Source organism: Vidua chalybeata, chromosome 1 (assembly GCF_026979565.1).
Source record: "Vidua chalybeata isolate OUT-0048 chromosome 1, bVidCha1 merged haplotype, whole genome shotgun sequence".
In the NCBI taxonomy this organism is placed as follows: domain Eukaryota; kingdom Metazoa; phylum Chordata; class Aves; order Passeriformes; family Viduidae; genus Vidua; species Vidua chalybeata.
The window spans coordinates 15,442,270-15,466,335 of NC_071530.1; the positions used below are offsets into that span (position 1 = coordinate 15,442,270).

General features: G+C 39.9%; 1 protein-coding gene across 1 annotated transcript; it reads right to left on the reverse strand.

Annotated features, from left to right (window-relative positions):
• Positions 1 to 991: 991 nt before the first annotated feature.
• Positions 992 to 22,607, reverse strand: MTPAP (mitochondrial poly(A) polymerase). The gene is made up of 9 exons (XM_053943569.1): positions 22,469 to 22,607; positions 20,551 to 20,723; positions 19,756 to 19,989; positions 19,192 to 19,416; positions 15,964 to 16,175; positions 13,566 to 13,792; positions 12,282 to 12,374; positions 12,110 to 12,183; positions 992 to 10,432 (listed from the first exon to the last, which is right to left on the reverse strand). Exons 1-9 carry the CDS (start codon positions 22,605 to 22,607, stop codon positions 10,094 to 10,096), a joined length of 1,716 nt encoding a protein of 571 aa, XP_053799544.1. The 3' UTR covers positions 992 to 10,093.
• Positions 22,608 to 24,066: the final 1,459 nt, after the last annotated feature.

Consider the following 24,066-nt stretch of genomic DNA (forward strand, 5'->3'; position numbering starts at 1 on the left):
AGCAACAAACAGAAATGGCAGTGTTAAAGAAGGCTATAATAACTTATTTAATTAAAAATATCACTGTTATTTAAACATTTGAAATAGTCACCCTCTGCTTTTATCACAGCAACAACGGAGCTATTTGTTGGATCAGTTGGATCAAGTTTCCAGACAACTTCCCCTTCTTCCAGATATACACTGGCTCATTTACAGGAACAAAGACCAAACTGGAACAGACAACTGGCTCACCAGACCTACTGGCCATTCATCACAGCGTGATGCTTCAGCAGAGGACATGCTCCGTTTCCTCTTCCCAGCATAAACTAGTCTGTAATTGATTTTTTTTAGTGAATTTTCAAAGTTGCTGAAAAGATTTGGGACTCAACACTGGAGCCCTTTGAAAACTCAAGTTCATTTACATACAGATGCTTCTCTGTATCAGAATGTGGTGCTCTGGTCTCTGTTGGCATGCATTTCACATAAGAGTGCAGAAACAGAAATCAAGCTCCCCTCCCATAATTATTCTTTATGTCTTTCTTTATAATCAAGAACAATCAAGATCCTCAGCTAGGGACTACTGTGGAAAGGCATTAAGTGACAGATACTTCCACAAACACTGTCTAGGGCTTTAGCCCTCCTAGAATAGAAATCTCACCTTTGGGCAAGTATGCAGAACTTCCCTGTTGGGTTGTTTTTTATTTTGAAATAAGCCTCGCCAGCAATAAAAAAAAAATAGATTCAATTGAATTCTTTTGATGAGGCTGAAATAAAAATATCAGTTACCACCCACTTCCCTTCTGAACTGTTTTGCAAGCTCAAATCATTGCTCATATTGTTATTTCAAACTTATTATCACCTGACTGGGTGTCCTTCCTGTATGAGACAGATTTTTATAAGATAACCAACAGAACCCCAGAGAAAGTAATTGTTATAAATGCTTAGGAGAGGGAGGAGAACAGTTTCATAAAAGTCTACATTGTGCTAATAAACATGCCAAGACAAAGTATGATCACAGACAACATTATGTCCAGCCTTTAGGATTTATTTCCTTCTTTCAAAAAGAAAAAAATAGTACATGGTCTGATCTCCCATCTTGCAACACTACCTCCAAATGCTTCAAAAAATCGATTCAGCTCTCAAGACATGTGACAAAGAGAATATTTTTCCTTGAATATTATGTGGTGAAGAACCTAAAAAAAAAAAGTATGGTTTTGGCTGTAATGTTTGTCACAACATATATTTGAGCAATGTTGTAAGGTATTTCACATTTCTCCCCCTGATATGAGAAGAAACTGACAGTTAATTTAAAGGAGATGAATCATTTGGGAAAAAGTTCTCCTCAAAATAGGAAGGTGCCTCAGCTTCTCCTAGCTGTAGAGCAGAATTAGCAGTAATGCTGCTGTTTATGTAGGTGATGAACACAGAGGATCAGAGGGACAAGCCTGGAAGTGAGAACATGATGTGTTTGCAAAGGCACAAGCCAGGGGACACGCCTGGTCCAAAGAGTTCAATGACACCATCCAAACATACCAAACAAAAGCAGTCCCAGGGCCCTCCATTGGATCACTCACATAGGGAAAAAGAGAAAAGCTTTGTTCGTCATCTTCAACAACCAGAGGCTTTCCTAGAAGGAACAGACATCAGGGGAGAACTGAAGACTCCCATAAAAAGGCATGTCATTTCCTGCATGATGTGCAATGGGTGTGCAGCAAAATGTTTTAATGTGTTACAAAAAATTACATTCCCAAAGCCAGTTTTGACTGAACAAGCAAAACCCAAACTGACTGCTGAACAAGTTTCTGAAGCACAGACATTAAAAGGCACAAGGGTGCAAGAAAAGTCCTGAGCTAAACAAATTAACTGTCAATTTCCTCTGATTTTTAGGTACATAATGTACATGTACATCAACCATTGTAAGGAACTCACACTGGAACAGCAAGACTGAGTATTTCTAAGGGCCTTCTTCTTGGCACAGAGACAGACTTTAATTGCAGAGCTTGGGTTAAGAGTAAATGAGCTGTTTAATGTGAAAAATTAAACCTCCTCATATATAGACAATGTCCAGCTCTGCTAGCTAGACAGCAAGTATTTGACAGCAAACTGTTCATAGACTACTTCCAGCAGAACAATTTAAGTTATATCAGAATAGGATTTTTGCTGTCATGCTTCCCATTCCCAGACATCATTGTAAAGTCTGCAAACAGAGATGCCAACATATCCCATTCTGACCTACATAGCAAACAATTGGACTTGTGTTCCTACTGTGTTATCACCAAAATGAATCATTGTCATGTCTCCTCAAAGGCCTGGCAAGATGGAGACTTTTCTGCTGGGAAGTGTCAGCTGAATCCTGCACCTACTGCTCTCATGACACCAACTGCATACTTTGTGTTTATCACAGAAAAGAAAAACATCCAGCAGAAAAAGGCTCAGCTTTGAAATTTACTCTTTGCCAGGAAAAACATGGGAACAAGTGAAGCACAGCTCTGAAGGCTCTAGCTTATTAAACTCCAAGGACAACAAAAACAACCAAAAAAAGTTCATCAATCTTTTTTGAAAACCAGAATAAAGATGCTAGATAAAAACACACGCAAACCCATACATTGCACAAATCTGAGGAGTAGAAATGGCCATGCTATAGCATAATTGTTCACTATTTCTGCATCTGAGAAAAAAATTAGGGGTATGTCCTGCAGTTACTAAACTCAGGAGGGAAGAAGTCTTGCTAGGAATGGGATATGAAGATGGCAAACCATTCTTTACATTCTCAGGCTTCAGAAGTCCCTAGGTCAGCTTGGCAATTAAAGGTTGCCATTGACTTAGAAAGATTAACCCCACGGGAAGTCATCCCTACCACGACTGAGCAGCTGGCAGTTGTTAATATTTATGGTCTTCTGCTGCAATGGTTGGTGGGATCAAAAAAAGTGTAGGAGATTTGGACTAGGTGTCTTTGAATGAAGCCTGCATTAATCTATGTGATCTGAAGCTTCTCTCTTACCAGCATTTGGAGCATAAAATTCTATCACTTATGCCTAACTGCCACATACTTGTAACCCTATACATGTAGGATAAAATTAAATCAAGACAAACAGAGATGTCTGTATTCCCTCTTTATAAATTACAAGGATAAAAAGCAAGTTTTTTGCCAGGACAGGGTTCAGGAACTTTAGATATCTAGCTAGAAAAAAATTCTTCTCTTCCCATTAAGTGATATCTCACAAAGTTTGTCAGATATCCAAAGTGCTATTTCTGCTCTCTTCATTAGAAACTGTATTTTGTAAGTGACAGAGACATACTCTTCACAGACCACCAATTACTTAAACAAATTATTAATCATAAAGTGATTCTGGAAGGCAAGAAGTGCTCCATCTCCAACCATGACCTGACAGCATTTGGTTTGACAATTGTTGTGTTTGGAAAATCCCCAAAGTTAAAAATGTTTGTTGGGTAAGTTGAAGCTGGCTGACAATGACATTGACTTCTTCAGGGGTTTGTTTTCTTTGGTGAGCTCTGTAGACTGGGGCATTTAGAGACCAACCTTCAAAACCATTGCTCTTTGAAATACATCCTCATTTCAGTAATCTCTGCCTGCATCTGAGGAAGGAAAGCACCAGATACATTATTCTTTATCTTATCAAAGATTTCAACAGCACAACGGAACAGTAACTTACTGAAAAAATACAAAGGACGTGTTTTTCTTTATTATTTATCTCATAGAAGAAATATAAAATTAATTGCTGCAACACAATTCAAAGATTGAAAATTTTGTCTACAGTAAAAAGAAGGACTAAAATCATGACAGCCTAACTGTAACAGTCAGAAGTGTTAAAGTCTGTTGCTAACTGTAAGCATTTGCATTCTTAGGATAACTGAAAATGATAATATTCCAGATTCATAAGCCAACTGCAATGCAAACCCTCTTAAACACCGGGTTTTGAGCAGAACTGTAATCACTAAGGTCTTTAATGTCTCAACAAAACAGATCATGGTCATTTCAAATGAGACCTTACTTTTCAAGCTCAGGCATCAAGCAATTACAGCAAACCCTTTTTTGATTGGTGTCCAAAGACAATTTTAAAAAGGAAGAACTATGAATCACCTAAGGATTCACAGAACAATTCTATATATTTTAATTTTGGAATAAAAAAATCTCTGAATCTTATTTCAGTATGGAGTTGGTTGGTAGTGCTTCTTTTTATCTACTGCAATGGCTAAGTACTCACCCTCCCATGTATTAGATACTATAGTTTCCATTCAGAATGCTCTCTGAAATCCCATCCCTCTATGAAAGTGGTGCACCACTGGACTACAGAAAATTGAGGCAGGAAAACTGGTTCAAAGAGACAAGGCAGTAATACTTGATATTGCCAGATTGTTACCCGTGCTATCATCCCCTATGCACTTACTTTTGATAATTAATCTAATAGTAAGTATGATTTATCTGATTGCCTGAACTACAAAGCCTCTATGTATTCTCCCAGTTCTTTCTCTTGTCCCAAAAATCTCTAGAAATTTCTCCTAGAGAAGGGCTTTAGAAAACCAAACCTCAGATAGAAATATTCAGAAAGAATGTAAGTACTACAGCTCTTTACCCCAACAATCCAACTTCTAACATGTTTACTTTTTCTCTGCCCGAAAGCAATGTCTTTTCTCTGTCCGACATGAGAAAAAGAAATACATAATTATGGAAATTGTTCCATCTCATGGAGTCAGCACCACAAATGAGAGGCTATGCGTTAGTAATTTCTGGGGCTTTTACCTCCCCTGTTGGGCTGTGAGCATAATACCTACAAGACATATTCTGGGAGTTGTTCCATGCAAAATTCCTGTAGAGGGCTGCACTGTTTACATTGACTACAAATCTGTATGCACAAGAAAGCTCAGCATGGGAACAAAAACCTGTCGCTGAAGTCATTCTGTGAAACAAATTGAACATGGTTTCCCCATAACAACAAGGGAAAACGGAATGAATCCTGAAGGGTAGAGCGCCTCCCTGCAAAAATTTGCAGGGAACTTCTGCTTTCTAATATAACAGACTGTGTTAAACAAGTCTCTTTACAGAGGAGACTTCCCAAAAATACACGTTTAATAAAGGTAAGACCCATCAAGTCCAGTTAATTGATTCCTCTATGAGCCATGGGAAATGCAGTATGGAGATTCAGTCTACACAAGAAACAAAGCAGTAAAAAAAAATCACGTTTTTGAAAATTACCTGTTTCTTGAATACAGCTGTATTCACTATTGCTTCACAAAACACTAGGGGAAGTGAAACACTACTTTTTTTACAGGTCAGATACAATAAAAAGACAATGGGAAGGGTGAAAAGAAGCAGGGAGGTCCCGCAAAAGAAAGCAAACCAATCCTCTGCTTAAGGAAAGTATGAGAAACAGGTCTGCAAAAGCAGTGGATCAAGACTTTCAACTAAGAGGATTTATGGAGAAGGAGATTTTATCTCCAGGCACAGGTTAGCCTCAAATAAATCCTAACCCTTGTTTTAAACAAACTGACCCCAAGTTACCCGTGATGTTTAGAAGAATTTAGTACTAGAAGAGAACCTTGGTGGTAATTTTGTGATAAGCAAGGGAAAGCATTTGGAAGAGAATTTTTCAGTGAACAACATTACTTTGAAAAGCTTCCTAATTGTTGATCCATTATATCCCCAAAGCAGCCCAGGCTGGAAATCTTAAAATTTCTTAGTTGAACATGGCACAGACCTTTCACTAGTTTGTTTGCAAAATTATTTAAATAATGTTCTTTGTCTACCTTTTCTTTCTCCAAAGGTAAAAATTTTTGTTAAGCAAAACCAGCCTGTACCTCTGGAGAGTGTAAAATAAAATGAACTTGCAGATTTGTTTCTCTGAGGGAAGACTTTCTGTTCTAAGAACATAATTCCTCAATGACCAGCACAAGCATGGATCAGAGTGAGGGTGTGGCTGAGAGCCTGACTGTTCTAGACTTAGAAGTGACACAGCACCACAGATGTGTCAGATCCAAGTGGGACAAGCTCTGCTGGGCAGCAGCATCCTGTACCACACTACTGCACTTGTGGAAGCAACAAGCTTCTAGAGACACAGCACTGTACCCTAAGGTGATTCTGCACCTGTATCACCATCTCTGCATGGCACCGTATTTTCTGGGGCTTTTCTGCCAGTGCAATACACCAGTCTGCTACTCAAGGCCTCTTATTTTCCTGCAGAGCCTTTTAGGAATTAATTTTTACTCAGGATTTAGTGTCATGAAGCTGAAGTTTGTAAGCTGGATATGCACAGTGGCCATATCAAAGCAATCAGCTAGAATAAAGAATAGAACAACCATAACCCCCTGTTATGCCACGCTTGTGGACATGGATCGAGAGAAAAGGATACAGGATGACAGGAACAAAAGGGACCTCAAGAATAATAAAATATTATGAACAGGTACTCAACTAAAATGTACAGATACATATGTGTGGCAGCCTGGGGAACAAGCAGGAGGAGCTAGACCTCCTTGTGGTGTTAATACTACTTGTGCTGTGTGGGAATAACAGCTATGGTAGGAGGGCTTGCATGTGATGGATGGATATGAATTCCTCTGGAAAGACAGAGAAAGAAGGGAAGACTTGGGGCTTTCTATGTGAAGGAGCAGCTTGAACACTTGTAGTAGACAGCATTTTGATTGAGACCATGTTCCCGGATCCAAAAAAAAAACACTAAGAGTGACAATGATGGAGCAGCATATTTCAGCCCAGCCCACCACAGTAATGGAGACAGTCAAGCACTACAACAGGCTGTGCAGTCTCCATCCTTGGAGATTTTCAAGGTCTGACTAGATAAAAAGTCCTGGTCTGATCTCACAGCTGATACCACTTAAGAAGGCAACTGGACTAGGTTCAGAGTTCTCTCCCAGCCTGAAATATACCATGATTCCAAGTCTAACGAACAGAACCCGAGACAGAAAATGTAGCAAGAAGTCTTTTGTGACTGCATCTTCACAAGCATGGCACTACGATGTTCACCCAGGAGTCAACTGCAGGCAAAGGCTACAGATTCCCTGGAAGTTATAGAGGAATGAGGAACAGTGGCAGTTGCAGCAGAACCTATTCCTGCAATACTTGTGAGCATCAAACATCTAGGGAAATAAAAATCCCTGGCAACAAATGTTAACTTTGAAGTTAATATCCCAAAGCGTATTTTCTCAGGACAAGGAACTTCCGAATGTTTTCAGTTTCCTTTACCATTTAAGAGCCAGGAAATATGAGATTTGCACTAAAAAGTATTTCCAGTGAGGGAAAGGGGCAGAGGGGCAAAATTGTCTTTAATTCACTGGGGTTCCTTACCTGTGACCTCCCAAACAGCCCTACCATACAATACAGCAGATCAACACCAAGTTTGAGAAGTAACTAAAACTTACTGCCATGCTCTTGCAGAGACATTGTTTAGATGTTTCTGGAGCATATGAATGAGCTCTCAAATCTAGATCATAATCATAGTGTTTTCTTGACATACATCCAGCTCTTGTTTTCAGTGACAGAACCATATTGATGGTTTCTAAGTATCTTCAATTTAAGACTGCTGCCCTCAGGAACTGATAATCATACCATCTCTCTTGATTTCATAAATACACCCCCTCAAGTCTTGGTTCTCTTCCCACAGGTGGCTTCCGCTTCACTCAGCTTTTCCCCGGATATAACTCCTACTTTAGGGAAGCTCATGGTCAGCCCTCCACCTCCTCCAGCTACAGCCTCTTCTAGGAAAGCTGTCTACTGAGCTTATTTACTTCACCAATGAGAGCTGATCCTTGCAGCCTCTAGGCTTCAGCTCCCTGGTCACCAGCTCCCTCGACTAGTAGATATCTGAAAAAATAACCTGTGCATTCCACTACTACAACACTGCTTTTGGCTTCTTTCTCGTCTTCTCAGAAAATGGCCTGCAGCCATGACAAGGGTTCAGAACTATTCCCAAAAGGGACAGGCAGTCTAAACAGAAAAGTGATGCTGAAAGGCGCTGCATGTACAGTAACCATGTTCTGCCCTGCCTTTTAAGGAATACAAAGCAGCTTGAACATCTATAACCATTTACAAATTAAGCTTGTGTTTCAACATGGCTCAACCATATAACCAAAATACAAAATTCACTATTATTTTTCTACAAGTGTCCTGTACACATGTGTCAAAATTCCTATAAAATCATTCCTACCTATGTCAGTGGATCACTGAGAATATAATGCAATTAGGTACACACTGCCACAGTTCTGCTGCATGCTTCTGTCCCTGGTAACCCATATTTTTATTATTACACTATTACCCATTTGGTTAATCTTCTGCAAAGATTAAGGTAGCAGCAGGCTCTTTACAGAATCTGTGTCAAGCTTGCTATCAAAGGTTTTGTGTTTGCATCAATAGCAAGTTACAATAAACTTCATACTAGCCTCCAAAAACAAGTTCTAGTACCAGGATTTAGGTAGAAAATCAAGGCTCAATCTTGAAGAAGTTAATATGAGAATTAATTTCAGCAAACAAGATAATCACTATGTGAGTCATTATTTAAGAAAACATTTATGAATCAGAAATGGACACATGTAAGTATTATTTTAAACTCTGAATAAACTATTATGGAATTGACTTGAAGGTCTAACCTTTTAGTTTGCCAACTGCTAGAAGATACTTTTCCTTGCCCAGATTTTACAAGTACTTGGAAGTATGCATTATTATTGCCCACAGTATTTGCAATGAATAATATATATATATCAGAGAAAAGAGAAAACACACTTATAAGTTGTTCAGATCACACCATTAGAAAAAAGTCTACACAAGATCATATACCAGTGCAACACTAAAGAGTCCAAAAGTACTGAAAATGAAACAGTAATCATAAAATCGATGTTGCATTTATATGATTATCTCTGAATACAGTAATTTCCTTCATGGAATTCCTGTTAAGAAAACACTCTGTGGAATTGCTAACAGTGCTACCATTTAGTCTAATGCATGAGTAGCTCTCAAACCAGACAGGTGAAATACTCATAAATGTACTTTTCAAGTTTGATATTTGCCTGCTCTCCATTTCCCATTTCCTTCCTTCCCTCCCCTCTCTGCCTTCCTCTGAAAATACTTCTTTTTGTGGCAGATGCAAAGAGCACTCAATGTTTCAAGTCAACATGTTAAAAGCATTGACTCTGCTGGCTCAACTGATCTGGAAGGGGGACGGCCACTATTCTGCTAAATATCTGAAAACCCAGGCAAGACTGGGGTGATTCTCTGGATCTCTGCATAGGACAGATCCCTCTGCAGGAATGCTTTGATGTCACCTGGTAGGCGGCAGCTTTGGGGAGAATGATGAAGCAAGAAGGGTGTTCAAGAACCCCTGCCTGAACCTGAAATACAGGTTTAAAGTGAAGCTGAAGGCAAAATAAGAAACAAGTGTGGGTGGAGACCAGTCCTGGGTAGAGAAAACAAAGGAGAGCTAACTAAAGACATTTTAAATCAGGTGGTAAACACAAGAGCAAACCCACTTTTCCGACACAAAACAGTGGCCCTATCCTTGGAGAGCTGTGGTGGTGCAATGCTGTATGAAACTGCACACCCGATTATCTAATTCCATTCCTTTTATTTTGTCTTGGCACTATCTACATGAATGGAAAACAACTGCAAAAATAGATACATGCACTTCGTTTTTACTGGCTTCCAAAACACGACTGGATTGGAAACAATGGTTCCAACACATTTATCTTCTTTCAGACTGTAGTTTTGTGGAAAGGTGGTTGTTTCTTGAGCTTTTAATTAGCATATCATTTGTATGCTAGCCAAGAGAATTCCCAAAGGCTTTTTTCCTTACTGCTCCTGTCAGCTTTTTTTATAGAAGAGTGCCTAACTGAAGGCTACTTCCACAATGCATCTGTAAAACTTATATTTGAATACTCTTCATTCATAAAACAGATGGAAAAGTGAGGAGTAAGGAGAAGAAAAATGTACAGAAAGAATGCAGACCTGTACAAAAATCATTATGATGAAAAACAGAGATTGCTTGATTCTTCATTCCCCATCGTAGAAATATTAAAAGTAATGTTCTTTGGACTACGTGTCACATTCAATTCCTAAAACAGAATATTAGCTTTTGTGTTTCTGTGCTTAAAGTCATTTTCCCACTGCTTTTTGTTGACTGCTTGCATTATTTAACTTTAAAGAGTCCAAGAGGCTTCTGATTGTTTCACTTCCTATTCCTTTCATCCTATTCTTCATCTTGCTGGAATTATTTTTTCCAAATGGTATCAGTAGAGCTGCCAGTCCCCAAGGTTCTTTATTGATCATTTGCTGAGTTTTATCTTCCTTCTGTAAAATCCAGGCACTTTCTCTGGCCATAGCTATAAATTTCTCCAGCTGTGGCTGATTAACATTCTTGCTGATATTAAGGTCTTGTTCAAAGGGATTCCAGATATAAAGAGGAGACGACTCAGGCTTATTTACTTCCTTTCCCTGCAGACAGCGTAAAGAAAAAGCCAAAATTGCATATATACATTATAGGCTGAGCAAATAATGAATCACTTGAGTTATTACATTAGGATTAAAAGTGTTTTGACCTATTAGAGAACATTTTACAAAACACCCAGTCATTATTAATCAAGTTAATTTTCCGGTCAACTTGACTGTATTACTCCTGTTCTCTGAATCCTCTCAGTGGTGCTTTTCTTTGCCACATTCAACTTAGATATCCTTCAAGGTAAAGAACACACAACTACAGCTTAACCTATCTTTGTGGCCATTCTCCCATTTGCTGTCCAACAATCCTCAGACTTCACCTACTGCAACCTCCTACTCTTAATTCCACTTGAGAATGGACAGCATCAGTGTGTCATATTAACCTGCACAGCCCAGTTTGATAAAATACTGCATGCACTTAAAATGTTCAAACCATTTCTCCCACACTGTTCAGAGAGCTCACAGTGCTAGTGTAAGTGAACAAGATTGCTTCATTAGCTGAAATTCCTCACAGTTTGGTCTGTCTTTTAAGCACAGAGCTATTCAGGTCATGATCCACTGTTAGGCACCTGGTATAGTACAGCACAAATAGCCGACAACTATGGAGTTCATTATTTAAATGCACTTCCATCTCATGCTTATCAGTGTTTCTGAGCTGACTGGTTCTGTATAGCAGAACCTCTGCACAAGCTCTAGCAGGAATCCACCATCTCCTACTGGTCCAGAAAGTGTCTACATACTCCTTACATACACTTGCCCCGGGGCCAAGAGCACTGTCAGAGAAACAGCAGCAGCCCAGACACCTCCGATGAATAGCTCAGGCTCCAAATGAGTTTTTGCTTGCCTTTTTCAGGTTTAACAGCAAAGAGAAGTTATCCACCTAATAAATCAGTTTCTAGGATCAAGCTGCAAAAAGGGCTCTTTAGCCAGTGATCTACAATGCCCAAACAGGAAAGAGAACAAATGAGCATCCACACAGCAATGTGGCATTGAAACTCCATTCTGGAAGCAGCTCAGCAGGAACAGGTGTGAGTTATGGAGGTTACATTTTCATGTTTTCCTATTATACCTGCATGCACACACAGATCAACAGGATGACTTAAACATGTAAAGCAAACTGAAGTGCTAGCATAGAATTATCTTGCTATGGCATGCTCACTGAGCTGCAGTACAGTTACTGAAGGCTGATACAAACTGCAGTGTCAAAAGCATAGCCAAAATTCAGCTCTAAGTTTTAATGTAGGCTCTAGTTGGGTCTGGACTCCCAACTTTAAATGTGAATCTTGTCAGCTCACAGGGTCTGTCGCAGACTTTTACTATGACAGACATCATGACATTTTAAAAGATTTCCTCCCACAGAAGCAAAAGAGCTTCGACTTTTTAAAACTGCCACATTTATTACAGGGCTTTTCATCAAAATCACACTAGCTTTGCATCACTTTCTGCTTTCCAGCATATCCAAGTAACGACACTGTAAACGTTATTAATGGTATTGTAAATTACTGGGCTCCAAGAGGAAAACACTCCTCCTTCACAGAAAGAACTCTGTTTCCATATAAATGTTTTTTTAGATATAATTAAAGATGACAGAAATTGTTGCTTAGCATATGCAGTTTGTCAAATGGCAGAGAGAGAGATTCAACTGATAATGATGAGCAATTAATATCCATTTACCTTTCGAAGATTTATGGAATTCTTTCTGAAATCAAAGTTTCCAAAATATTCAAAAAACTCACCCAACAATACATCTAAGGGGAAAGAAAAACAAGAGTCATCAGTAACATTAAGGAAACGTTTGTTTTCATGGTGGTCATGAAATAAACAAAATTTATGAAGATCTACCTACCAAGTGTTTCTGTGTTTTTTGTAGGTTGTATCTTCCTTAAATCACTAACAAATGAGCAATCATATCCTCCAATTATATGCTTGTCTTTTTCTTCTGAAAGAAAAATTGTGGGCATATTTTGAAGTAATAAATAGTAAAATGGCATTGTATTTAATAAAATTCAGATAAACTGAAATCAATGCTACCATATTACACAAATCAAATTAGGAATTCACAAGTGAACTTTTAGGTTAAGATTCAAATTAAGTGGTAAAAAAATTAAAAGAAAGAAGTCCATAGACGGGCAAAGGAAAAGCATCATGAACAAATGACACATTTTTAAAATCCTACAGGACTAAGATAAATGATACCTTCGTATCTCTGAAAATACTTCTTACAAGTAACAAACAGGGTCTCTCTGCATAGAGGGTAGTATCACACACTTAACAGCATAACTCCCTGAGGTTAGTACCTACATGAGGGTTTAAAAAAAAAAAGACCCAGAGCGTTCACTGTCTTTTTCTGAAAAACTTCACAGAACTAGGAACACTCTTGTAAATATCAGAACACATGTTTTATGTATAAACATTTCTACAGAATTCTGATGGAAATGGTTAAAATTATTTTAAAGCAACTGAACACAGACCTTTTTCTCCCCTTCAAGCACTCAAAGCTTCCAAGGAATCATGTCAATAAGCAGAAGACATGAGTAAGGAATCAAGAACTTGGGGTGTCATTCTCAATGCTTTCATATGATTCACTCAAGAGAACACACCCTGAATGCTGTTTAAGGAACCTCCAGAACAGCTTGTTTGTGGAGATACAATAATTATTTGCAAAGGGCCTGAACAGTCTCAAGGATATTACAAATTAGGAGGAGAAAACACAGCCTTTCTTTTAAGCATTTGGTAGCTATAAAAAAATACACATCATATCAATCTGCACAAAATCCTTAACTCCAGAAATGTTCCAAGACCCTACAAGTCTTCTAAATAACAATATTTAAAAAAATTCAGCATAGGAGCACTGAACAAGTAAATTACATTATCTAAGGGACAGAATAAGTCTAACCCCTCTAAATTGAATTGGTATTGTATTAAAAAGGGATTTATTGTGCCTTTAAAGATGTGTTATTTTCACTAAAAAATACATGTAAAACTTGTGTATTCCCTCAAATTTAAAACACTAATAATATTCATTATTATTTGAGAGCATAAAGAAATTGCTTGGGTTTATTTATCACTTTAGATGAAACAAATGTGCAATAAACAATGAACTGCAATAAACACAAACAGCTGTGCTTACCTGCCAGTTCTTTAAGCTGGTCTAGTGTTGGAATGATAGGCGGCGATCTCCTCTGCAGAAAAAACATGACCATCATGGTCAGGGAGAAGTTTGTAATCCAGGTACCAGGAGCACTGTTTGTAAGCCCATGAACACGGGCCCAGCATCGTACAGCGAACACTAACGCTCGTACACGGGAATCAAGACAGCCATAAATATACAACAGTTCTGAACTTCTTATTGCAATGCTGAAGAAGAAATGGGAAGACATGGAAATGATGACAGAACTATAAAGTATCAGATGCAGTATTCATTGTTCATTATAAGAGAAGGGAGTTTTCATTAAAAAAAAAAAACTTTTATACATTTTAAAAAACAGAAGATAATCACAGAATAGTAGAATGGTTTAGGTTGGAATGCCTGGAATTATCTGGGATTAAATACCTGGTAATTTTTCACAGTAAGAATGATACCGTTCTGGGTAAATAATATGCATTTGCACATTTCCACATCACAGTGGGAGGAAAAAACCCCAAAATAAAGAAAACACCATCAAGTACTGTGAAGTCAAACTATGCAGAACTGAGGTGAAAAAACATAATCCAACCACAAGTGCCTTTGGTATGTTAGATAATATCTCTATCCTAACATATAATAAAATTCAACTAGAACTTCTTTTACTGCTTTTATCTAAAAAGTAGTAAAACGCTGCACTGAAAAATAACCTAAGTGCAGACAGACAATGAAATCCACAAAACAAGTCCGTTTGGTAATTTTCAAATGATTACTGCTTAGTCGAGCTGAAAAAAACAACTAATCTGGAAGGATAAAGGTTTTCAGATGGATCAGTTTTTGATCTCCTTTATCATGCTGTTATACAACCATTCATGTATCATACAAATGAGAGGGCAAGAAAAAGTACAAAAAAAATGGAAGTACAATATGAAAGCAAAACTTACTTTGGTTCAGTTTTAGCCTGAAGTGCTAAAAGTTGATCTAAAAATTCAGGATAGCCTTGTGGGGACATTTACTAGGTCAAAATTTTGTAACACCTAGGCTTCTTAAATTTCAGCTGTGAGGTGCTTTATGGTGTCCAGAGAGATTTGTTTCTAATAAAAATTATAAAAAGACAAGATGTGCAGTCCCAACCAGCCCAACTATCAGCAGTGAGTTACAAGGAAGCTTGTACAGAACTACATGCTGACTTTCACTTGGCTGCAATATAGAGAAGTAATTTCATTGTAAGAAACTTGTTCAATATTGCCTTAACAACTCCTGCATTTTCTGAAACAGATCTTTGGGTAATTCAGAAAACTGAGTGTATCAGATCTGATTGTATCTGATGCAGACAAATCACAGAACTGCACTAAAACTCGTATCACAGAAACACAAAATAATCTGAGTTGGAAGTGACCCACAAGGATCATCAAAGTCCAACTCCTGGCCCTGTACAGGACAGCCCCAAGTGTCACAGAGTCACACCATGAGCATGCTGAGAGCATTGTCAAAAAGCTTCTTGAACTCTGTCAGGCTCAGTGCTCTGACCACTTCCCTGGAGAGTCTGTTCCAGTGCCCAACCACCCTCTGAAAAACCTTTTCCTAATATCCAACCTAGATCTCCCCAAACACAACTTGAGGCCATTCCCTTGGGTCCTGTCACTTTTATCCTGAATAATAATCACTCATATTTTTATATTCCCCAACAACAATGAAAAGGGTCAGTAACTCATTTTCGGCTATGTACACTTATGCTAGAGTGGTTTCCTGCAGTGAGGGGGTTGTTTCTGACGAAAACACGGGACAGCAGAAGCACACGAGGGGCAGCAGAGCCATTTCTGCGCCGGGCCGTCACCGAGCGGCCCTGAGGGGCATTTCTGGGCAGCCGGCGCCCCCTAGCGGGCAGTGCTGCGAGCGGCCTCGCACGGCAGGAACGCCGCACGCTCCCCTCACCGACGCGGGAATTCCCTTGGCATGCGGGGCATCTTCCCAGCAAACAGGGCTATGCAGGCCCTTAAGAAGAAAGAAAGGACACCAAAATAAATAAAAGCAAAATCCCTAAAAATTAACATTCCGGAGCTGCTTAATCTGAAAAGCAATCAAGAAAGGCTGTACATATGCTGAGGGGAAGTAATGGCTAATGAACACTGACTGCCTTCTTTCCTGTTTTGTAAGCCAACCTTCTTTTACAGACTGGTTTTTGAGTCTTCAGCTTCAGCTAGCAAGTGTTTCCCATGTTGGAGAAAGACAACTTAAGGACATCAAACTCTAACCTCTAGAAGTCAAAAAATATCCTTTTTACTTCCAGAGCCAACATTCACATTTGTTAAGAACACAGAAAAGAGAGGAGTAAAGAGTTGATATTACAGGTTTTCAGAGCACTTTCAGAATTCTCTGCAAACTTTTTAAAACCAGGTCTCACCTGTTGCTCACTGACAGATCACACTGGAATCCTGTTGGCTGATGGGAAAATTTCACCAGAGGGCAGCGGGCATTGAGTATCTTCTGTACATTCACACACCCAGGACCAAAATTATCAAGGCAGTCACCAATCACAGAAAGAATCCTCTGAGTTGCTAATCTTTCCGATGGTAATCTTTTCATCTGATACTCCATTTCAAATGGACCTTTTTTCTAACACAAAATTTTAAAAGCAAGCTGTTAGCTCTCAAACAAAAGAGACATTTAAAAATACTTCTGAAAGACCACGGCAATTTGCAAAGGAGTTTGTACAATTGGAACTGAAAGACAAGAATTATTCAAAGCAGTTCACCCAAGGTTAAATAGGTAAAAACATATTGCTCTCTCTTTTACATTCTCTTCTGGTGATTCAATTTTTCCAGGCTAATAGTGATCAACTTACTATAAATCTACATATTCAAACAGAAGTATAACAGTACTACATCTCATTACTGGCAAAAAACGTAGTTCTGGAATTACCAGGAGAGCATAAATGCTCTGACTGCAAAGAGGAGCATACAATTACAGAGGGGCAACACAACCAAATATCAATAATTTCAAACTGTTAGTAATTCCATGTCAAATCGTCAAAGAACAATACATTATTAGTAAATCAATTAGCAGTGTAAGAAAAAATATCTTTTTCATTTAAAAAAAGTTTAAAAATTTAGCATGCAAATTACTTAAATTGTTCAAAATTAAGATACGATTCTGGAAGACTTAAAAAAAATACTTCATGCAATTTTTTTTTGTCTTCCCTGAAAGACAAAAACATTGTGAAGATATATTCTAACATCAGAAATTAACTTCTCTGTAGGTCTTCGTATTTTGATTTGCAATATTTGTAGTTTTTACCTCAATAAAATACCTGTGAAATCACTGTTTTTGTAATAATCTTGTGTTTTTAAGACATCAGCTAATGTTATTTGCTAATCCTATACTTGACACTGACATCCTCCCCCTTGGAACATGCCATGGGTGAATGCATACTGTACAAATAAAATTACAGTGATGTAACAGTAAGTGAGATACCAAGTACATTACTTCTGTTGTCCACAAATTAATGACCTCACAGACAGGTGAAACAATTCAGAAGTTATGGACCTTGCAGCTTTTCCCATAAGGTAAGTTCAGGGGCTGAATTTCTGAGTTTCTCTGGCAATCACCGAGGTGACAGTTCCCGCTCCCATCCTGCCAGCAGCACGTGTGGTGGAACATGCCAGGAGAGCAGTCCCTAATCCCATCTGGCTGTGTGCCTGCATGCTACAGTAGGGCTGGCCCTAAGTGAAAGGAGCCTGCAACTATCAACATTGAGACAGTTAACAGGAAAGATAAAGATGGGTACTCAGCTGACCTGTAGGTGGGCTGGTGTTGATATTTATATTTGTGACAAAAACCACAATGGGCCTTTCTGGACAGCACCTCACTATTTCTCAAAAACTGAATGAAGACTGTTTTATAATGATAAAGTAGATATTCTTAGCAATTAAATGAACCTTCATATACAGCTTTGGTGCTAGCTAGGGGGGTATGAAGTACTGATACACTTGCCCCAACCCTGTGGTTCTTCCCCTGTTCTTGTCATGTAGATAACAGCAAATATGAAACTATTATTAAAAATAAAGTTACTTTTCAGTAAACTGATACAGTAACCTAAGCAAGAAGCACAACAGTTTAACAAAAACTGCTACTCTAAAATATCACGGAGCCCTGTTTTAAGTCATTCCCTAATCTCTCAAACTGCCCAGGGGTTAAAAACGTCCTATCTGTGGTTTAGCAGTCACTCTTGGTAAAGAATGTTCCCACTTCTGCCCCTTTTCTTAAATTACAATTAGTAATCAGTTTGCCATAAGGCTCAAAACCAGTTATTTCATGTAAATATCAGGCTGAAATGCCTGATCCTCCTCATTGCTGGCACCTCCTGAAAGGCTACAGAAGTGAAGAAATCAGAACACACCTTTTCCACTGCCACTAAATCACCTTGTAACTAAAGCTACCTCCCCTTTGTCTCCCTAGAGTAGCAAGTCTCTCAGCCATTCACAGTTAATCACAGCTGCTAGTAAACTCACTCATCATCAAACACTCTACATTTCACAATAGAACTTCTAGCTCCACAAAGGATACCTATTAAAGAAAACAGCTAGTTACCAAACATGCTTTGAAAATAGACATTTTATACTTGAAAGTTATTCCTTCAAAATTTAAGAGGCACCTTTAAACATAAAGATTTTAGCACTTCACACACACAACAGTCCTTTTCTTCAGCTGACATATTTGCTTTCATTGTGATTTATCACTGCAGTAATACTAAAAACTATATACATTTGAAGGATTATTTCTTTAAAAGTAACCTACACAGCAATATACAAATTGTACAGAAAAGCTGAGAGAAATTTCAATCTTCAAAAGTTTAAGCCCATTGTCTTCTAAGGAAAACTTAAAAGACAATGGGCTTAAAACTTTTCTCCCAAACTTAAACAGTTTTTCCCAACAGCTTAAACATTTTTTTCCAAACTATCTGTCAACACACAAGTAAAAAGAAAAGTTTTCACAACACAAGAATCACTTACTTGATTATTCATTCAGACTCGGTGACCTGTAAGTATTCACCATGACTATCCCACGCCCTGAGCTTTCACACCTGCCCACACTCAATATGTGCCTATAAATATATATACACCCCAGTACCTAATCTCTCCTGGAGTATAAAGTCATCTCTTTAAGGTAAGGAAAAGAACATGACAATCCTTCCAAAATGCAGATGTGCACACATGCACAAACTTACTTTGCTTTAGAACATAGAGGACCCTAAAAAACAAAGCCAAGCTTTAACAGAGCATGGCTGAAGCACAGAAGCTACAGAGAAGAAAACATGACAATAGAATGGGAAGGTCTGACTCTGCTGAAACAATTTTGGAGGATGAGGGTTTTCTTCATAGCATAATTCACCCTAATAGTGCAAAGTTTATGTAAGTACCAAGTCATTTTCTTCCTATTGCAAAGAACATCGCGTCCAGGTCACATTCAGTTTTTGAAAGTCTTCAGATCCAAACATTCAAATAAACTTGTTCACACTTTATAGCCCACTTAAAACCTAAATAAAAATAAACTGATTCCTGTGTGTGAAACAGCAAATGAGCTGCTCGGTTGAAGAAATCCAACAAACTGAAGATGCACAGCACAACCTTACCATTTTTGTAGCATGCTTTCCTGTATCACGGAAGTCCAAAAACATGTCCACATCAGATCCCAGTTTGCCAAACGTGTTGACTGAAGAGCCAAACGGCTTTACCGTGCTGTCAGGGAAATATGCACGTGCAAAATCCCGAACCAAAGAACAGGCCAGAAATCGCAGCTTGATGTTTTCTTCTGTAAGCTGATACTCATTCAGTAGAATGTACATCTGACTGCTTATCTAGTTCAGAAAATAAACACTGTAAAAATACAATGACCCATCTTCTAACATATATTTTCATCTATTTACTATCAATGCAATTAGAAGGTTATTTTTCAAAATTTAAAAAATGTTTCTTTCATACAGAGAAATTATTTTCATAATTAAAATAAATAATTTCATTTATTTACTTCAATTAAACTTCATTTAATTTACTTCAGGAACCACTCACATAAAATGCTAATATGTTACCTTTTTTAATAAAAATAAATAGCTTTTTAAGTTTCACAGGACCAGTTGCAAATCAGAAATAAACATGCCTTATTTTTAATTAAGAGAGATCTGGAAACCTCTACTTACGCTGTCTGCAAGACAAAGCTTTTCAATAAGGTCTTTCACTGGAATGTGACACTGAGGAGAGAGGTGAAGTGGTGTCTCTTCAACGTGTTGACTCACTGGGTTTTTCAGTGTGAAAGTAAAAAGTCTTGATTTAAATGGGACAACATGATGCTCTGAAGCACTTGGGATCCCAACAGCATCCTGCAACGAGGCTATACTGCTCTTTTCTGAAAACTCTATTAAAGCACTGATGCCCTAAAACATTAAGAATGGAAATACAGGGTGAGATAAATGCATGCAATGCTTGAACTCATTGTACTGATACTACTCAGATGTTCCTGGGGCTCCTGAGACAGATTAATATGACAGCCCTGAAGTCAAATGCTAGGTTCCATATCTCAAAACATTTTAGATGATTTTCACGAGAGATTATAAGTATTTAAGATCTGCTATTCTTGACAGCAAGCACTTAATATAAAAGTTCTGAACTATATTCATCTTCACAACTGAAATATTCCAGAAACACGTCTAAAAGAGCTATTGCTATTGTCAAAACAATGAATGGTGCTATATGAAAGTTTCAAAGATTTAGTGCAAAACAGGTTGCTGGCTATTCCTTAGAGGTGTTGTTTAGTTGACTTATGAATAAAAATCAACTGCTCAGCAACTTGTGAGCATTAGCACAGACAAAAACTAATTTAATACACTAAGTGTATATTATTTGCTTAACTTATGTATGAGGCCTTATCCAAATTTTCTTTCTGGTACTTCTTTTCATCTAGGTGTAGATTTTAGCTTACATCATTAATTACTTACACGATTTTCAAAAAAGAAATGACTCTTAACATTCCCATGACTGGCTAAGTACTGCAATAATTTTTTTTCATTAAGTTTTGATGGGCACTTAATTAAAACAGTCCGCTCAGCTTGATCCAGTCGTTCTGTTTGGACTTCAGCAAATGTCTTCTTTCTGGTACTGACTTCAGCATCTGTGAGAAGAAACAAGCAACAAGGCTTTTCTACATAAACAGAAAGATGTATGGCTGGTTTCAGTACACTTAATCTCTTCCTCTGGATTGAACAACTGAACAAAAGTTTGTCCTGGCTCTCCAAGATCATGACAATAAAAATGAAAAGAATGAAGAATGAATGAAGGACAATGGAGAATGAATGAAAGAAAGAAATGTAAGTGTATTTCTCTCTCAAATGCATACATTTGTAATAACAAGGAGTAGGAAAGGTAGGAAGAAAACAAATCTGACTTCCCTTGGTGCACAGGAAGCTTCATAATACATGTTCTTTAATTTATTGCTCACCATCAAAAAACTTATCACATTTAAAAGAGTCAGGAAATGCCAGCTAGGCTGTGAATCAGGACTAGACCTTTGGCAAGCCTCACTGAAATGACAGTCTCTCTGAACTACCACAAAACTAGCACTTTGGAACAATTCAACAGTTGCTATTTTTACAACTCAGCAGCTCCCTTTACAGTAAACACCTACTCAAAATTTTCACTTAATAATACACTTTCATCTACTCCAGTGCAATAAACCCACAGACCAGTCATATCTCATCACACCACTGGCAATCTGTACTGCTGCTGACAGCCTCCAGAATTCACATGGAATCGAGACATGCTGAACATCCAGAAACATGGAACTTTTTTCCCCTCTTTCCATACAGGCAAGGGGAACATCTCCCAAATCTGAAATCATGATCACTTCCCTGCATAGCTTTCAAACTAATCCACTGACCACATCACACCAGCAGAACCCGTGAAGCTGTTGCCTGTTAATATTTCCCTTTTGGCATTTGGATTGGGAAGCTGAGGAGCATTTCCCAGCAGCTACCATCTGCCACAGGGATATTCAGTAGAGAGCTCTTTATTCTGTTTTTGGTTTTGAAGAAACCATGGGATATTGTGGCCTCAAGAAAACTAAATATCATTACATGATAGCTGTCAGTATTACTTGATAGCATTTATTTAAAAAAAAATATTTCATTTTATAACTTTACTGAGCTCTCAACAGTATTATTTACTGCTGCAAATAATAACCACAGTAGTTCTCTCAACGGCCAAGTTTTATACTAGAATTTTTAATCAGAAAACTAAAGAAGCAATTTATGAAGATGGTAAATATCAGTTTCCATGGAAACAGAGAAGGATGAAGTGACCAAGATGCATAAAAGACAAGTCCCATGGATGGGTGACACAGACCAGGAGGTCTGCATTAGGCCAGAATGGCTGTGATTTCTGCCTGATTTACTAACTGTACATGTTTAGCCACTACAGAGATGATGTAATCTCACAACTTCTTCTGGTGCTGCTGTCCTTTGCACAGTTTTGAGCATGGCACTGATGCACAGCAGCAATAGACACCCCTCACTAGTTCTCGGCTTGTTCTAAACACACAGCGTTCCTGTGCCTTTTTGAGGGGGTCTCTCGGGATGAGCCCCGTCGCTCGATTCACCTCTAGCTGGGATTTAACAAGCCGCGTCCCGGGCACTGACAGCGGACTCTGGCCCCCTGGGCTGCAGCCCCAGACAGCACAGGCCGACCCCACTGCCCGGCCGGGCTGCCCTGCGGGGCTCCTCACGCCCAGGACGCGGGCGTAGCCCCGGCGCCTCCGGTGGGGCCGAGCGGGGCAGGCGGCCGCTCCCCTCCCCGCGCCCCCCGGCACAGCGGCACCGAGGCCCGCGGCGAATGCAGCGAGGCCCGGCGACCCGTCCCTACCTTCCCCCGGCTCCTCGGCAGCCGGCTGCGCGGCGGCGCCGGAGCGGCCGAGCCGGGCGTGCCCGCGGGCGCCGGGCCCGGGGAGGCGCAGGCGGCCCCGCAGCAGCGCCAGCGCCGGGCCTCCCGCGCGGAGCGCCATGGCCGGCAGGGCCGCGCCGGCTCTGCGCAGGCGCCGCGTTCCACGGCGGCCGGCGAGGCTCAGCCCGCTCCGTGAGCGCGGAGCGGCCCCGGGCGCTGGGAGGGCTGGCGGTGCCCGGGGCGTTTGGAGCTCGGGTGGGCGGGAGCAAAGCTAAGCGGGCAGCGCAGGGCGCGGACACTGCTCCGGGCAGACGGAAGAAACAGCTGTCAGCAGTGTGCCCTGGGGCCAGGAGGGCCAGCCCTGTCCTGGGGGGCATCAGGCACAGCATGGCAGAGCCGGGCAAGGGTGGGGATTGTCCCGCTCTGCTCTGCACTGGAGCGGCCTCCCCTTGAGGCCTGTGTGCAGTTTTGGGCACCACAATGTAAGAAGGATATAAAGCTTTTAATGAGCATCCAAAGGAGGGCAACGAAGATGATGAAAGGCCTTAAGGAGAAGACTTAAAAGGAGCAGTTGAGGTCACATGGACTGTTCAGCCTGGAGGAGATGGAGGGTGGGCATGGGGGTGAACCTGAAGGGTCAGATGGCCAAGGTGGTGGGGGTCTAATGTAGGTTTTGGCAGAATGACTACTTAAAAAAGGGGAAGTCGAAACCTTTGGCCTGTATCAGCGATGTTGTCCAGTGGGGCTAGGGAAGTGTAGTTGGAACTGGTGAAGCCACACCTTGTGTATGCCTCAGTGTACCCAGTTCTGGGCCCCTCAGTTCAGGAAGGACATTGAGGTGCTGGAGTGAGTCCAGAGAAGGGCAACAGAGCTGAGAAAGGGTCTGGAGAATGAGCCCTTTGAGGAATGGGTGAGGGAGCTGGGTTGTTTAGTTTGAAGAAAAGGAGGTTGTAGCCAGGTGAAGGTCAGCCTCTTCTCTCAGGTAACCAGTGACAGGACAAGAGGACATAGTCTTAGGATGGGCCAGGGTAGTTTTAGATTGTGTTATGTGTAACAGGTATAATTCGCGCCATTTTTAGCATGATATATATATATAATATTAAATATTTGTTAGAATGTATCCATTTGTACTAGAAGCCCCCCCCCCCAGGCAAAACCAGGTGTGTGTTGAAACCCGATTTACAAGCAAAAGGATGTGGCTCGCCAGGAGATGGGCCTTATCTGAAGCCATACGGAGACACCCAGGCACTGATCATCGCGTGAATGACCCGAGATGGACATTAGGAAAATCCCCCTGGCTGATACCTGTGAATAAAGTGTTCCCATAAATTTCATCAAGGATTTCAACTCCGGACTTCGAATTGTTCTACCTGGTCACCAAGAAGGAAATCTCATCAACTTATGGGACTCTGAATGAAACAAAGGACTGAATGCCGAAATCCTGGCTTCAGGCAAAATTTTCCCTAGAAAAATCGCTTGTACCAGGATGGTGGGGTGTGGGCATAGAGGAAAACCTCCGCTGAGGCTGACCTCTGTGTCTCGCACCCAGTGCCGATCCCGGGCTCGGCACTGTCCTTTTC